We start from the raw sequence: 17,328 nt of genomic DNA on the forward strand, positions 1-17,328 counted from the left end.
AAAAAAAAAGACAGAGTCTTGCTCTGTTGCCTAGGCTGGAGTACAGTGGCATGATCTTGGTTCACCACAACCTCCCTCTCCCGGGTTCAAGCAATTCTCCTGCTTCCGCCTCCCAAGTAGCTGGGACTACAGGCCTGCACCACCTCATCCGACTAATTTTTTGTATTTTCAGTAGAGACGGGGTTTCACCATGTTGGCCAAACTGGTCTTGAACTCCTGACCTCTGGTGATCTGCCTGTGTTGGCCTCCCAAAGTGCTGGGATTATAGGTGTGAGCCACTGTGCCTGGCCTCAGTTCTCAATACATTCTTGTTGAAAGATTCAGCACCTACCTGGTGTAGCATCTTGTGTAACTTTAAGAGAGTAGAGAGTGGCAGCCAAACCAGAACCATAAGAAAACACTCCAATTCTCTTCCCTGCTAATTGCTGAGGTGAGTACCTATGTGGGGTGTAAAAATAGTTAAGAAGTTTAATTGATCCAAAGCTACAATGTGTGGCAAGCTATGCTAGTAGGAATAAAAATTCAGGCTGTAGGTTAAAGTAGAATCTAACTTAAAGATCTTGAGGATCTAACTCAAAGTGTTAATATTACAGTAGGGAATCTAACTTAGTTTTAATATTACAGCATGTGAGTTTTCATCCTGGGAATGACAGAGCTTGTGAAAGTTATGCCACAAAACAAGTTACTTTGTCAACCAGGGATTTATGGTTTAAGAATTAAAAAGAACATCAAAACAGGACCTGGGAAAGCCAGTATGAAATTAACATATACTTCTGGAAGAACTGTACATCTTTCAAGTCAATGGACAACAGCAGATTTGAGAGCCTCAAGATAAAATTTTCTGTGATCTACCACCAACATGCTTGACACCAGATTTGGTCTTAGAAATCTAACATCTCCCAAACAAGGGGAGTTAAGTAGCAGGCGAAATTTATACTTACTGTGCTAGAACAGATGCAAGGGAACCATATACTGAAGATGTGTACATATTTCCATTTTGATTTGATACAAGCAAAGATGCCTTTGTTTTCTGATTGAAGAGTTCAGAACTAGCCTTCATAAATGCCTTCTCCACATCTCTATCAAAGTAGGTGTCTTCTAATTTAACATCCCTGAAAGATTTATTTTACAGTTTTACGGTGTTCAAAGCCTATGTTTTTATAATACTAAACAGCAGGCCTAATTAGTATTCAAAGCTGTAAGTGTATATAATTGTTTTCCCATTTATTAAAGCCAAGTAGCAGCATTTTAATTGCTATGGAAATCATAACAGTTGTACATATATGGTTCTTTTTCTCAAATGTTTCAGAATTAAGTTAAGACTACTTGATTTGAATAGGTTAATAGACCCACTGTAGCTTTGTCACTGAATAGAATACTATTTCAATTCCATAATAATGTCTATTTAATTAGAAAAGTCATGGTATTATAAGAGCCAAGTCTTAAAAGTCAAGTATAATTTTATCAGATAGAGAAGGGACACACGAGACACAGGTAGAAACAGAATGAATTGAACATGCATAGCATGCTAGGGAGCCTAAAGTGAGAAAAACACAGGTGGAGTACAAAAGCCGACTTCAGCTGTGGCAGTGTGCAGGATGGAAAAGGGTATGGGGGCAGGGGCGCTGAGAGAGGCAAGGAGAGCAGTTAAGCATTCACTACTGCCATAGTGAATGTAGGCCCTTGTGCAGTTGTTTTATCGTGACAACATGAATGGAGCTGAAAGAAAGAAATCAGAACATATGAGTTGAAATGATTAAAGGTAATTAAAATCTGTGCAGGTAAGCTACCACCTCTCTGGACTCAAGAGTCTTCACTGATGAGACATATAGATTACACCAGACAACATCTAAGATTCTTTTGACTCTCAATTTCTCAGGTCTGTACAAATAATAGCTTAACAGCTATTAAAAATACTCTAGTATAGAAGGGAAAAACTCATAATAGCTCTTCTTACCCAAAGGCTTCCAGGCCACTATAGATAGTATTCTTATCTCTATTTTGGTCATTAAGGAAGTCATTCAGCAACATCCGAGCTAGAGATTTCTGAACCAGCTTACAATATGGTGAGTGAAAGATCATGAAGCCAAAATCATTCAAGGTAAAATCTTTATCATTTCCCTCTGAAAGATAAGTCCAAGGAAACTATGAAATTCATATAAACCATGCAATTTTAAAGTTTGACTTCAGAATAAGGTGAGGAAATTAGAAAATTTGACTTTAGAATATGGCTAGTTTAAACAGCAACCACAAATACACTGTATAATGAAATCTCTCTATACCTTAAAATGTACATTTAAAAAGACATTCAAAGATGAAACAATATATACTACTATGTCACTAATTTTCAAATTTAAGAGTCATACACATTAGCAGATTATGTAATCAATTTAGTGGGTCAGGACTAGTATTTCTTTTTTTAAAAAGAGTATTTTAAAAAAACGAAAGAGAGTAGAAAAACATCAAACTGCATAGCCTGCAGCATGGGTAAGTAATATCATGCCATTTTTGTTTCAGTCTGGCATACATATACAATATAACATGTAATTCTTTACTGTGGGTCCTAATAAAAAAGTTAGAAAATCCCTGTTCTGATAACACATACTGCAAGAATTCTTCTTATCCAGAGTCACTAAATTCACTGACATTTCTTATTGAATATGATTTTTAACCCTTTCTCACAACCTCTAAAAAGCAAAGTTGGGCTATAGAAAAAGTGTGCTTTATGTAATAATGTGTTATGATAGCATTAACTCAAATACTGTACTTTCAGTGCCTCATCAACATTTCCAGGTTAATGATGACAGTAAAAAAGCAAATACAAATTCACTGGTCAAGTGCAAAGAGATTATGGTTGGGGAAGATCACTTCAGTAATTTATTTTCATTAGTTTTCCCTAAATCACAGCTGTACACCAAAACCTTGTTAAAATATCTCTCTCAAAAGATGAACAAAATTCAAGTTACCTGCTTTCACTCCACTTTGATTTTCTTACAATGGGTAAATTGACTTAGGTATTTTTGCAGAGATATACCTCATTTCCAAAGTTTACCTCTTTAAGTAAACTACACTTTCCCAGAAACTACAGGAAAATGCTGTTTCGTGAATGAGGAATTAATGGTAAAAGGACATTAAATGAAGAATGTCCACAAAGTAGTTGCTCACCAAAGATAACTAGTACATTACACTGCTCTCAACAGATACCAAAACCAAGGAAAATGGGCAAAACTCACCTTTCTGCCATTGGGCACGGATCTTTTTGCAGTAGACAGAATAGCAACGGTCTAGTGCACTGAGGTAGCACTGTATGGAGAGCTTTCCATCTACTATAGGATATTCAGATAGCATATCAGGCTTGTAAAAATCATAGGCATGTTGCATATGTGTCCCACGAAGTCCTATTAGAACCAAAAAGGAAGATATCTATATATTTCTGCTTCTTGATGTCTGTATGTTAGTAAGTATACTGCATTATCTAAGGACCTTCCTTAATTATCTGATCAATTCTCACCACTTACAGAAAAGAAATCACAAAATGAAACCAATATGTGAAATGATATATAACAGTATTCATGGACAGTCCTAAGACTCCTTTGTATACAACTTTCTATGCCAGTTTCATAAGTCTAACTAACAAAGATCAGTTACTCCACTACACTGAAGACAAATTAAACTTGCCAGTAATTATGAACAAGTTACTATTTATCACTTAAACCCTACATTAACCCTCTTCCCTGTGAAGTGGGGATGACACCATCTACCTCATACAATTGCTGTAAAGATTAAATATGGGCCAGGCGCAGTAGCTCACACCAGTAATTCCAGCACTTTGGGAGGCTGAGGTGGGTGGATCATCTGATGTCAGGAGTTCAAGACCAGCCTGGCTAACATGGTGAAACCCCATTTCTACTAAAAATACAAATAACTACCCAGGTATGGTGGCACGCGCCTGTAATCCCAGCTACTTGGGAGGCTGAGGATGTAGAGCTGAGATTGCACCATTGCACTCCAGCTTGGGCAACAAGAGTGAAATTCCATCTCAAGAAGAGAAAAAGATTAAATATGATAACATACACAAAGCTCTTAGCAGGCAGTAGTACCTGCATTTAATGAATACTCAGTAAGTGACAGCTCCTATTTCTATTTTCAAATTTCTTAGCATATTGTGCTAATAATTTTTTAAAAACCCCACTTTTTCCAAGCACTTACCTCGTTCAAAAATTAAAGGTGCATTTGGCCCAATTAGCAGAGCTACTGCTCCAACTCCACCTGTAGGTCTAGCATTTCCTGTGGCGTATACAGCAATATCTCCCGCAACTACCAGGGCATACCGTCCTGAAAAATATTTTTTGTTATTTCACAAGAAGGTAGTCAACACTATAATCATACATGGAAATTGATATCTGTTATATTTTCCCCAGAATATGCTTTTCTCATCTTTGATAAGGAAAGAAAATGCTCTAAATTTTTAAAAAATTCATCTGCCAAGGCTCCGTCATCCATCTGACTACATCTGACTACATTTTGAATAGACTATACATTTGTCCTACAAGATAACCAATTCACAATTCAGATAATGACAGAGAGGTATAATATCTTTCTCAATCTATCCGACAAGTATAAGTAACAAAAGTTTGCATATTGCATTAATTAAAGTGTCATTTGGGTCTATTCAACCTCAGAAAAAAAATTTGGAGGCAGGGGGAATAGGCGTGTAACATACCATCCCAAGAGCTGGACTCTATCCAGTTAACGGCATTGAAGACAGCAGCTGTGCCTCCATAGCATGCATTAGTTGTATCGATTCCTTCTATATCTGTATTCCCAGACTCTTCAAACAGCTGCATCAAATTAGTCTTCACTGACTTTGATTTGTCGATGATTGTCTCTGTTCCAACTTCTAGCCGCCCAATGCAATCATAGGAAAGGTTATTTCTTTCCATAAGATTCTGAACCACAGTCATGCAAAGAGAGTTGATATCTTCTCTATCTGTGCAGAAGCCCATCTTGGCCTGGCCCAAGCCAATGGTATACTTGCCAGCATCTACACCATCATATTTTTCCAACTCTGCTTGATCAACATATTGAGAAGGAAAATAGATCTCAAGGGCAACAATTCCCACGTCTTTTGGCCAGCAAGCTTCTGCATTCAAAGGAAGTGACCCAGGCATGGTGAAAGAGCTTTAGAAAGGAAAAACAGAATGACATTGTTTTAGGTTATAAGTTGCTGGTTTTCAAGTTTGAAATTGAGAAATAAATATTAAGAGTTTAGCAATCATTTGAAATATCAGTTTAGTTTAAGTTTAGTATTTAGGGCAGTCAACTGTATACATGTGAAGTAGCATTTATTGTATGAATGGAATATTATCATTTAAAATTATAGCCTTTTAGAAAGGCTTCCATTTTATTCAAAATTGGGCATCTCTAGATTTAAAACATGATTATTAGAAGTAAACAACACTCAAATAAGATTTTCTATATTGTAAAGAACTATAAAATAAAATACAATGACATTTTGAAATATGGCTGACAAATCAGAATTACCTGACCAGCCACAAGTTTAAATAAATCTGTCATTTATTCATCATAAACCAGCCCCTCTTTTTTAAAAAATGACTAAAAAGTTGTATCTAGACTTACTTAGCAATAGTAACGAAAATACTCAAGACCATTGCTGGGCACTTAACCTATCAGAGCTTCAGCTTCTTTAACAGGTTGTATCAGTCAGGAAAAGAAAAATTACTCTAGATATTTCAAACAAAGGGGAGTTTAATACAGGGAAATGGTTAACAAACTTGTTGGCTGGCCTGGAAGAACCAAGGGGGAAAGGTGGTTATTCAGATCCCATGAGCCTACACTCCTGCTAAAGCTGCTACAATACTAGCATTTCTTGCTGCTGAGCTGGAATCCAGAGACCCAAAGTCCCACTGCTGCTGCCGCCACTGACAAGAACAAGAGATACCTTCTTCCCACCTTCTAATCTTTCTTGAGTACTTCCATCAGCCTTCTAACCAGAACCCAGATAGCATAAGAACCAACGAACTGTAGTTGCCAGGCTTTGAAGAGTCGCACAGTTCCTCAGTTTTAGAGAAAGAATCCCAAAACCTAAAAGTCTACAACTCAATTTCCTTTTTAGGTATCACATAACTGGATGGTGCTACTTAGGTGGCAGAATTTCATTGACCCAAAGGTCTTGGTTTATGAGTTACCTGGGCCAAACTGATTCATGAACATTCTGTATCACTTGTCAACCCACCACATTTAATTTGATACCTAAAAATGAAAGTCAATTCCTATATTTATGTCATTTGTCCTCCGCCACTCTGCAACTAAAGGTCTTAATGGGCCAGGTGCAGTGGATCACACCTGTAATCCTAGCACTTTTGGAGGTCAGGCAGGAGGATCACTTGGGCCCAGGAGTTCAAGACCTGCGTAGGCAACATAGAAAGACCCCACCTCTTAAAAGAAAAAAAAAAAATTTTTTTTTTTCTTTTTAAGATAGAGTTTCACCCTTGTTGCCCAGTCTGGAGTACAATGGCGCAATCTCAGCTCACAGCAACTTCTGCTTCCTGGATTCAAGCCATTCTCCTGACTCAGCCTTCAGAGTACTGTAGTTGGGATTACAGGAATGTGCCACCATACCCAGCTCATTTTGTATTTTTAGTAGAGACAAGACTGGTCAGGGTGGTCTTGAACTCCCAACCTCAGCTGATCCGCCCGCCTCAGCCTCCCAAAGTGCTGGGATTACAGGCATGAGCCACTGCACCCAGCCAAAAATTTTTTTAAAAAATGAGCTGAGCATAGTGGTTCATGCCTGTAGTCCCAGCTACCAGGGAGTCTGAGGCAGGAGGATCACTTGAGCCCAGGAGTACAAGGCTGTAGTGAGCTGTGATTGCACCACTGCACTCCAGCCTGGGTGATAGTGAGACTGTGTCTGTAGAAAAGAAAAAAGCCTTAAGGGATACTAGCTGTATCTTCCTGCTAAACAGAAGAATCTTTTTTTTTTTTCCATTCATCCAAACAATGCCAAAGTTATATGCTAAACATTTGGGATGTTTAATGGGAGACACTTCCTTATCCTCTCAAATACTCACTATTTTATGGGATGAGAGAAAAAACACATGATAATAAACAAGTAACAACACTGACAGCCACATTATATTACCACCTAACCCAGCCTGGTGGTAGGGCAAGGAGTGTAAAGGAAAGCATCCCGGTTACCGGGGCCTGACTTGAGCCCCACAAATGGATAGGAGTAACCAGTAAAGCACTGAAGAAACAGAGGGTAGTAGATTTTCAACAGAGTGAACAGCATGAAGAAAGACAGATTACAAGGAATGGTAAAAAGCTTTACTTGTTTATTGGAATGAAAAATGAGCCCGTGAGTCGGGCAAATAATAGGTTAGGAGAAGTAGGTAAGGGTTAGGTCATGAAGGTTTTGGTATGCCGATGCAGGAGGCTTCAAATTTATCACGAAGATGGTAAGAAGCCATCCGAGAGTTTAAAAAAGGAATAATATGGTGATACTAGTTGTCAGGTCAGTGTTTTTCCAACTCCAGAATCAAATTAGTGGATGGCAAGCACACGTTTTAAAAAATGAAACAGAAAAGAATACACGATATAAGATTGCACGGCACAGCGTAAATGTAAGGATTTTTCTTGAATCAACATTTTGTTTTAATTATTCATACATATATAAAGTATACCTAAGTTGCAATATCAAGTATATTTTTTACTGGGGGCCACAGTCAAAAAGTTTGACAGCCACTGTTTCATTATCACTAATGCTGTTTTACAGTCACTGGTACTGTGAATGGATGAATTAGGTAGCTGACATGGCAGTCCAGATAAGACATGGGTCATGAACTAGAGCAATTACTTCCTACATGTGGAACGAAGAGGAAGAGCTTCCAAAAACATGGAAGAAGCAAAAGAACTGGCAGAGACTGTAATTGACTAGGTGTTAGGGAAAGAAGGAAACACATAGAATGACTTCCAGATTTTTATCCTCAAGTGTTTTATGACTTGACAAGCACACTGTCAGATACATTAAGTGAACAGAGACCGTCTCTACTTTGCTCTACCCCTACTTCTTCCACACAAACCCTGTTTCCTTTATGTCATTTTCCCTGGTAAGTGGAGTTCAGCCAAACCAGCACTCAGAACCACCACCGAGGAAGTGAAGAGATCAGGCCCAGACAAGCTGCCTTTGTTCCTGTCATTTTACCAATACCTACATACGTTTTTCCAGTTAGGTCCACCTATCTACTTCCTTCCTATATGGGATTTAAGACATGATTCTTAACTTTTGTGTGTACAATCTATAGCAGAAAACAAAGAGAACTACTCCAAAGTCAACAATCAAGGATAAATGCTAAATACTACCCATCTTTCTCCATCTCACAACTACTCCTCTACTCTTTACTCTCAAATTATTATGTTCTTTATCCAAAAACATTAAGTGCTTTCTTCAGCAATACACTTTGTGCTTCTGTTTATTGAAATCCTTTATAGCACTACATCATATAGGTCACATATTACCCATGAAAACTTTCTAAATTTCCTTTTGCGTTTCTTGCCTATCTTTCTACATCATCATACTTTGTCAATGAAAAGTCACTTTTTTGGGTAACATTTCAGAAATTGGGATTCCTCTTACACTTGCTGTCAGACAGAAGCCAATTATGATGCTGTCACTGCTTACGCATGGGAAAATAACAAAAATTGCCAGCATCAACATTTGCAGATGACAGTCAACATCCTGAAAAAAAATTCCCAGAAATACTACTGGAGCACTCTTTTAACCTCCTAGGAACCAAATGGACTGGGAAGGGAATAGACGGTGGTGAATCCCTAAGCAGGAGTCAAAGTAGGTTGGCTTTGCATAGTTGCAAAGCTGAAGGCCAGCACCAAAACCTTCCCATTCTTATTTGGACTCTTGAAAGGAATGCTACATCATCAATTCTCTTGGTGGTACGGAGGATGTTTTATGGAAAATTACAAGTATTACAAACAATTCAGAAGGTAGACTCTAAGTATGTGGAATTTAACAATTCCTTATGTGTTTTTTCCACTTGTATTTTCCATCTTATTGAATGTGCAAGTGACACATGACAAAAATCTATGTCTAACTCTAAAAGAGCTCTTTAAAAAATTCTAAGTAATCAAAAAAGCACTGTATCTTAATTTAACTGACAATGAAGCATCTTAAATTTATTACATCCTAGATTCTTTAGAAAGTATGAATTACAGCATTCAGTGTTTCAACTATGTTACTTCCCAAATATCTGCCTGTGTTATGGACTGAATGTCTGTGTCCTCCGACCAAATTCATATGTTGAAGCCCTAACTCTCAATGTGATGGCATTTGGAGATGGGGTCTTTGGAAAATAATTAGGTTTAGTCATGAGGGTGGGGCCCTCATGATGGGATTAGTGCCCTTAGAAGAAGATACCACAAGAGCTTGCTCACATTCTCGCACTTTCTCTGTGTCATGTGAGGACACAGCCACCTGCAATCCAGAAGAGACTTCATCAGGAACCAACCCTGCTGGTACCCTGACTTCCAGACTCAAGACCTATGAGAACATAAATGTTTGTTGTTTAAACCACCCAGTCTATGGTATTTTGATGTGGCACCTAAGCAGATTAGTCTGGTCACCTCAACTAAGTGCAAGTTCCATAAGGTCTCCTCATGTCTTAGACTACTGTATGACCCATTTTACCAGGCACAGTATATATACCACTGCTAGTCAGTTCCACAACGGAGAGAAAAGCCCCTAAACACAACAATCTACTTCCCGATTATATCCTCTTAACTCCTAAATTACTGGCCATATTTCTGTACTCAATACAGGAAAAACAATGTCATCACCAACATTCAGGGACAGGAGCATAAAGGAAGACTAAGGGAGGCTCATTTTTGTTAAAACCTAAAGCTGGGAAGGATAAAGATAAGGCTCTCTTGCATTCCTACTCCCCTCATCTTCAACCCCTTTCCTGTATCTCCAACTCAAATGGAAGACTACTGCTTTTCTGGATATGAGGCACTTGAAATGCTCTACTAATCCATCCTCACTCTGAGCCTCAACAAACTCTCCCCATCAATTTTTTTATAAAGTTGGTGCCCACTTTGCTGAAGTTGAAATGAAAATATAAAAGGGCTGTCTAATATACCACTAGGCATGGATTCTAAGTTTATAGTAAAATAAGATACTAGATAGTCCACAAGAGATCTACAACTACTGTTAACAGAAAAAGACTAGTCCATAGGCTTATCAGCTCCTACATATGATCTCTCAAGTCACCAAAGTAGGAGTAACCACCTTCCCAGACTTTCCCACAAGGCTACCCTTCAGATTCTTTTTAACTCTTCAAACTGCTCTAAGCATGCTAAAGACAATATGGTCTTCCTTGCCTAGTTCAGGGGCTTTTAACACTATTGGAAATAAAATGAACAGGTATATGTCTTTCTGAAGGTATAAATCAGTTTGCAATATACTTGTGCTCACTAATAAATTTAGTTTAGTAACAACTAAATTTAAGAGCATCACGTAGCAACACTGGCAACATATTTAATCATCTTTATAATGCTTGTACAATTCTCTATATAAAGCCATAATGCAAGGCTTCAATTTCAGAATTAATCCGTATTTGTCACACTCTGACCAGCTCTGATAAACTTTTTTTATAGCACTTCTAAAATAAGGTACAACTCTATCACTCCTAAATATCCTATGTTAAATACATGACTTGTTCCATTTGAAAACAAACAAAAAATGTAGGTTAACTAAAATCCACATACATCAAATAGAAAGCAAATTCCAATTCTGACCTTGGTGGGGGAAAAAAAAAACATTTTTACATTGTCCAACTCAATATTACTCATCCTCTGAGGGTTTCTGACAGCCAATTTGTTTTCCATTATGTTCTTTGTAAAAAGCCATCTAATCTTAAATTTTGAGCCTTTGGTTCAAATTGAGAAAGAGAGTGATTAAGTAGACAGGAAAATTAATACAGAGAAGTAATTGCTTTCATGACATTTAGAAGAACACAAAGTTAATAGAGTTTCTGGTCTCAATGTTACTTTTTTTTTCTTTTTTTGAGTTGGAGGTTTGTTCTTGTTGCCCAGGCTGGAATGCAATGGTGGGAGCTCGGATCACTGCTACCTCTGTCACTGGGTTCAAGCAATTCTCCTGCCTCAGACTCCCAAGTAGCTGGGATTACAGGTGTGTGCCACCACGCCCAGCTGATTTTGTATTTTTAATAGAGATGGGGTTTCACCATGTCGGTTAGGCTGGTCTCGAACTCCTGACCTCAAGTGATCCCAAAGCACTGGGATTACAAGTGTGAGCCACTGCGCCTGGCAATGTTACTTTTGACTCTCCTATTAAGCATGTGCTCTTACATTGTCCTTTAAAATGCTCTCTGAAATAGGCTAGATATAAGAAAAAAAGACTAAAGGTCTGAGGTGTTCACATTATGGTATTCATTCTTTATCCTGTCAGAGAACAGAATATTCTGGTTAATTCACTATTTTAAGAATAAAGAGATAAATAAATCACCAAAACTTTCTAAGTAGAATACAATTTAAAAAACCTGATGATTAAAAAAATTACATGTGTTTTTAATTTTTTACAGATAATGCATTTTATTATTTTTCAGAGTACTCTATGCAAAATAAGTCTAAGGAGAATAATGAAGATTCTGTATATAATAAAATATATACATTTTATTTTTAAATTCCATCCTTAAAAAAGGAGAGAAAAGGCAACTTTTACCAGAGAACTTTGTAAACCTTTCAAGTCTTCCAACAAAGTAGTACTAACAGAGGACTCAAGTCTTAAATAAATCTCACTAAAGTGAGGGCTCACGCCCTCTGGTGGACAAAAGAAACTCCATACCCTACTTCGAGAGTCAGTAAAGCAAGGTAAGGAAGCCTTGTTAATGTTCTTTGAATGCTTCCTGCCTAGAACACAAAAAGGACCAATATAATTAATCTGAGAATAAATCTGGAAATGAAAGAGAATTGGAAAGGGGAAAAATGGGGAGGGAAACTAGGTGAGGATACTGGTGCAAGGGAAATCCTAACCTAGCTCCTCAATGGCTGTGTTGGGGAAGGACTTCAGCATCACTCCCTCCTAATTGAGCTCTGCCTCTGCTCTCTCCTCTGTCACAGGCCAACAGTTATCTTTCCAAACTGCATGTCTAACTATTGTCAAGATGCTGCAGGTTGAGCATTCCTAATGCAAAAATGCAAAATCTGAAATGCTCCAAAATCTGAAACTCTCTGAACACCACACCAACATGATGCTCAAAGGAAATGCTCTTTGGAGCATTTTGGATTTTGGATTTTCAGATTAAGGGTGGTCAACTGGTATGTTTTCATAAATATTTCAAGATCCGGAAAAATCCAAAATCTTTAACACTGCTGGTCCCAAGCATTTCAGATAAGAGAAACTCAATTTATATTTCATATTCTGCCAAGCTTCTCCTCTACTGTTTAGGCTTAGCCTCTCTCTATTAAACAAGGAGTTTGCAGAGCAGGAATCGTGCTTTGTTCATTTTGTGTCCGTGGTACCCAGCCCACTAATTGGCATATGGTAGATGCTAATGTTGAATAAATGAAATTGCATTAGACTTCTAATCTAAATCATAATCTTGAAATACAAAAAAAAAAAGCAGTATCATTAAGAGAAGCACTCGCTGGCAATATGAGAAAGCAATGGCTGCAAATAATTAGATTACTAGTTGAAACACATTTGCAATTACTGTCCATTCTCACATAATTTTCAGTGGTGCAATCTCGGCTCACTGCAACCTGACTCCTGGGTTCAAGTGATTCTCTTGCCTCAGCCTCGGGAGCAGCTGGGATTACAGGCACCAGCTACCATGTCTGGCTACTTTTTTTTGTATTTTTAGTAGAGATGTGGTTTTGCCATGTTGGCCAGGCTGGTCTCAAACTCCTGACCTCAGGTGATCTGCTCGCCCTGGCCTCCCAAAGTGCTGGGATTACAGGCATGAGCCACTGTGCCCGGCCCATTCTCATGCAATTTTAAACATTCATCCACAGCCCAGATAAATATCTTTTGAGGCTGTAATTTAAAAAGCACTATTGGCAGACATGCTTACTGGTGATTGTTTCTGATTAAGTAGTTCACAGTTACATTTTATTATATGTACTTTTTCTCTTATGAGTGAACACTATTTTCTAAAATTCATTTCTAGATTTTAAACATTCGTCTAACAAACACAAAATTAGTCTTCTGAAGCATATGGCATTAACAAAATTTTAAAGATAAGGTAGAACCCTAAAAGGGCCTTTAAGAATATAGGGCACAAACAAACAGTTATTGCTCTAGGATAACAAATTTCCTCCTTCCATTAGAGAGGAACACTTTCCTTAAGCAGCATGACAGGATGCCATACCTGTGTGAAGGACAGAGAACTGCAGTCTCCAGGTCTGTCACTGTTTCCTCCTTCGGGCACTAGGAATTTCAAATAAGACTTCTTTTAAAGTTATAAATCATTACCCAAATTCAAATACTAATGAGTCCAATTCAAAGTGAGTTAAAATAAGCAATTCCTTATCCAATTACATTATGCAGAACAGAATTTGACATTTGCTTAGAAAAAAAATCATACCTGAAGCTTATAGGACATTTCCCCCCTTATTTTATTAGCCTTTATAGTGGTAGGTTCAGTCCTGGTAATAAACGAATATAAGAAGCCCACTATTGTATGAAAAGAAACCAAAAAAACCTCAAGGAAATAAGAAGCCCATGTCACCAATTCAAGTTTTAAACAAAAGTTTTCAAGAATTGGGGGAAAGGAATATAAACAAGTTGTAATGAGTTAGCTAATTTCTAGAGTAAAGAGATCTATGCATTCAAGAGTCGGCATTGCACTTAAGAGATTGTGGCTTTGGCAGCAATTTTGGGCCTCAGTTTCCTCATCTATAAAATGAAGCTAATATATTTGCCCTCCCCAGATCATTGTGAAGGATTGCTGAGATGATAAAATATGTGAAAGCACTTTGTAACATAAAGCACCAATACATTGACTATTACCTTAGTTCTTATAAGTGTTTTTCAAAGAAAATAAAGGTATTTTTTCCAGCAAGACCTAATCATTTTCACTTATTTTCAACACTGCCACTTTCACCCTCCCAACCTTTTAGAAAGTTATTTCCCCCTTAGTGCTTATGTCAAAAAAATCAAGCATTTAGACAAAGGAGCATTAAACATTATGATGTAAATTAAGTAGAAATAATTTGCAAAGGTGACTGGAACATATTCTTCAGTCCATCTGTTTTCAAAGACTGTTACTTGAGACAATAGCTTCTATGTTTAACACAGCATACACCATTTCCTCTGCTCTCTAATTATTGGCAAATTTAGCATCTGTCCTTAACGGATTCACTGGGGACTACATTCAGATGTTATTAATATTTAGTAAAGCTTTACTATTTTATTTACATAATTTCATAATTTAAGAGCTCTTCACAGCCCTGGCACCTCTTACTTCATTAACTAAGTTTACTACCCACCTATCCCTCCCAAAAAGAAATAAATCTTGGGCCCGGCACGGTGGCTCACGCCTGTAATCCCAGCACTTTGGGACGCCGAGGTGGGCGGATCATGAGGTCAAGTGATTGAGACCATCCTGGCCAACAGGGTGAAACCCCGTCTCTACTAAAAATACAAAAATTAGCCGGGCACGGTGGCACACGCCTGTAGTCCCAGCTACTCGGGAGGCTGAGGCAGGAGAATTGCTTGAACCCCAGAGGCGGAGGTTGCAGTGAGCCTAGATTGTATCACTGTACTCCAGCCTAGCACCTGGTGACTGAGCAAGACTGTTTAAAAAAAAAAAATTAATCTTGAGTTTTATAGGCAAAGACTACTATAATATTCCAAAAAGGTCTCTAATTATAGCACAATACATATTTTGAGAAAATAACCTATGTTTTGTTGTTCATTATCTCAAATTATGCTTCTGTCCTCAGCAAATTATGCAGACCACAGAGACCAGTTCTTATTGGTGGAAAAACATGATTCCTTCTCCATGTTAAGACTATTTAAATAACAATATTTCTTCTTGATGTTCATGTATGTATATGCATTTGACACTACCTGTGTCAAAGAAATTTCCCTTGAACTGCCTATATTCTCTCAATTTTTTTTTTTTTTTTCTTTTTGAGACAGGGTCTCCCTCTGTTACCTAGGCTGGAATGCAGTGGCATGGTCACTGCTCACTGTAACCTCGACCTCCCAGGCTCAAGTGATCCTCCTGCCTCAGTGCCCCCAAGTAGCTGGGACTACAGGCGCATGCCATTATACACAGCTGATTTTTTATTTTTTGTAGAGATGGGGTTTTTGCCATGTTGCCCAGGCTGGTCTCCAACTCCTGGGCTAAAGCAATCCAACCACTTTGGCCTCCCAAAGTGCTGGGATTATAGGCATGAGCCATCTTGTCCGAGCCCCTCTTTTTATTTTGATTACTTGAATTGGAAAGGGAGGTTGGTTAGGAGAGACACAGAAAGCAAAGAAGAAATAAATAGAAGGTTCAGAAAGGACTGCTGTGTCACTTAAAGATAACATGATCCGAGTCCATATTATCACTTGTGAAAGAGACTCTCAGGAGAAAGAAGTCTGGAGACCAGGAAAAGAAATGAAGGCAGTAAATGGCAATTTGAGGAGGAACCAATCAGAGTGGGTTTAGGTTTTCTGCAGTCTTCTGCAGTTCTAGGGGATTGGGGGTGAGGCGGGTTTCTCTATTCTGACTAAACCAGTATTGCCAAAGTCTCAAGCATATCACAAGCTTATTCCTAACAGGTCTTTCCAAAATAAGTGATAGAAGGAATCAACAAGGGTTGGGAAGCAGTTAATGAATGGTAAGTAGCTGGGCAGGTTACCACAAAGCAGGTTTGCAGACTCCTAGGATGCAATATAGGCATTTTAAGTTTGGCAAAGACTAAAACACAAGAATGATAAGACTGCCTAGGGCAAATCAGGTTTATGCAATGATGGTTTCTTCCGGAGTTAACTCAGAGCTCTGAATACTTTCTTCTGGCTCCCTCCTTAGCCTTGATTCAAACAAGTGGCTGGAGAAGTTCATTAAATATAAGCAGTTACCTGTTAGTCTTTCTCACTATTACAGGAGATAAATCTAGGAAATTAAGAATAAGTTGGCAACCTTTCTTCCTTAGGAGTAAGCAAGTAAAAACTATTGTTAAGAAAGACTTGCCCAAACCTGTATACTCTGGTATAGTTCTCCAAGTAAAATGCATGGACATCCCTGCCTCCTCCCAGAGTTACTGGTCTATCAGATATTCTACTCATCTTCAAGGCCCTGTTCTAAGTCACCTCTTTCTGGAAGGTTTCCAAGATAATTCACACAGAAAATAAGTTTTCTAATCAGGGACCTGCCTGTCTATACAAGTAGGTCATTCACATCCAAGTCTACATAGCCTACTCTCTATGGAAAACTAGTTATGGGCAGTCTTCTTATCCATACAGGATTCCTACACTTCTATTGGGAGAGGGGCTATATTTTGATTTTTTGAAATCCCTTTAAGACCTTGAAGTAAAGGGTACTCAACTGCCATATTTTTCAGTGGCTGAATTTGAAGTTATAACTACTAGAGGACAAATCTTTTAGATTTAATACTTGTAGCAGCCCTCAATAGTAAGTGCTTTCTGCTATTACTTTTTATATTTATTTTTTAAATTTAGCTACCCTATAGGCAGTGTGTCCAGGGTAGCCTGCTATCACTTTTGAGATGAGCTGCAGCACCACAGTGGCCAGGAGTTTAAAGAAATTGGCTCTCTACTGCTACTGTTCAAGACAAATGGTAGGTTCCAAATGTTCCCAGATCCCAAGCTGAAAAATGTAAGAAGGCCAAATAGAATCAGAAGAAATAAATTTGTTGGTCTTACAATCATTTCCATATGCACCCACACACAACCACAAACTCTGCAAAGATGAAGACAAGACTTCAAGCTTTGAAAGATTAGCCTCTCCTCTACTGATACAACTACACTCAGTTGACAGAAATTAATGAACATCAACACACACCATGCATTAGGGTGAAGAGATTAAGAATCGAGACCTAGCCAGGTGAGGTGGCTCACGCCTGTAATCCCAGCACTTTGGGAGGCCAAATCAGACGGATCATTTGAGGTCAGGAGATGGAGACCAGTCTGACCAACATGGCGATACCCCGTCTATACTAAAAACACAAAAAAATTAGTTGGGCATGGTGTCACATGCCTGTAGTGCCACCTACTGGGGAGGTTGAGGCAGGAGAATCACTTGAACCTGGGAGGCG

The 17,328-nt window shown here is 38.3% G+C and overlaps 1 protein-coding gene across 4 annotated transcripts in view; it reads right to left on the reverse strand.

Annotated features, from left to right (window-relative positions):
• The window catches only part of HMGCS1 (3-hydroxy-3-methylglutaryl-CoA synthase 1), a 23,558-nt gene that overhangs the window by 3,949 nt on the left and 2,281 nt on the right, over positions 1-17,328 (reverse strand). For 2 of the 4 annotated variants that reach the window (XM_017533163.2, XM_037740181.1), the window contains exons 2-8: positions 13,428-13,486; positions 4,724-5,181; positions 4,210-4,335; positions 3,234-3,398; positions 1,958-2,123; positions 942-1,112; positions 332-438 (exon numbers count right to left, since the gene is read on the reverse strand). In XM_017533163.2, coding sequence (XP_017388652.1) covers positions 332-438; positions 942-1,112; positions 1,958-2,123; positions 3,234-3,398; positions 4,210-4,335; positions 4,724-5,171 — 1,183 coding nt within the window. In that variant the 5' untranslated portion in view covers positions 5,172-5,181; positions 13,428-13,486. The remainder of the gene's footprint in view (positions 1-331; positions 439-941; positions 1,113-1,957; positions 2,124-3,233; positions 3,399-4,209; positions 4,336-4,723; positions 5,182-13,427; positions 13,487-17,328) is intronic. The other 2 variants (XM_017533164.2, XM_017533165.2) reach the window with 1 other exon arrangement.

This window comes from Cebus imitator, unplaced genomic scaffold, assembly GCF_001604975.1.
Source record: "Cebus imitator isolate Cc_AM_T3 unplaced genomic scaffold, Cebus_imitator-1.0 Scaffold80, whole genome shotgun sequence".
Taxonomy (NCBI): domain Eukaryota; kingdom Metazoa; phylum Chordata; class Mammalia; order Primates; family Cebidae; genus Cebus; species Cebus imitator.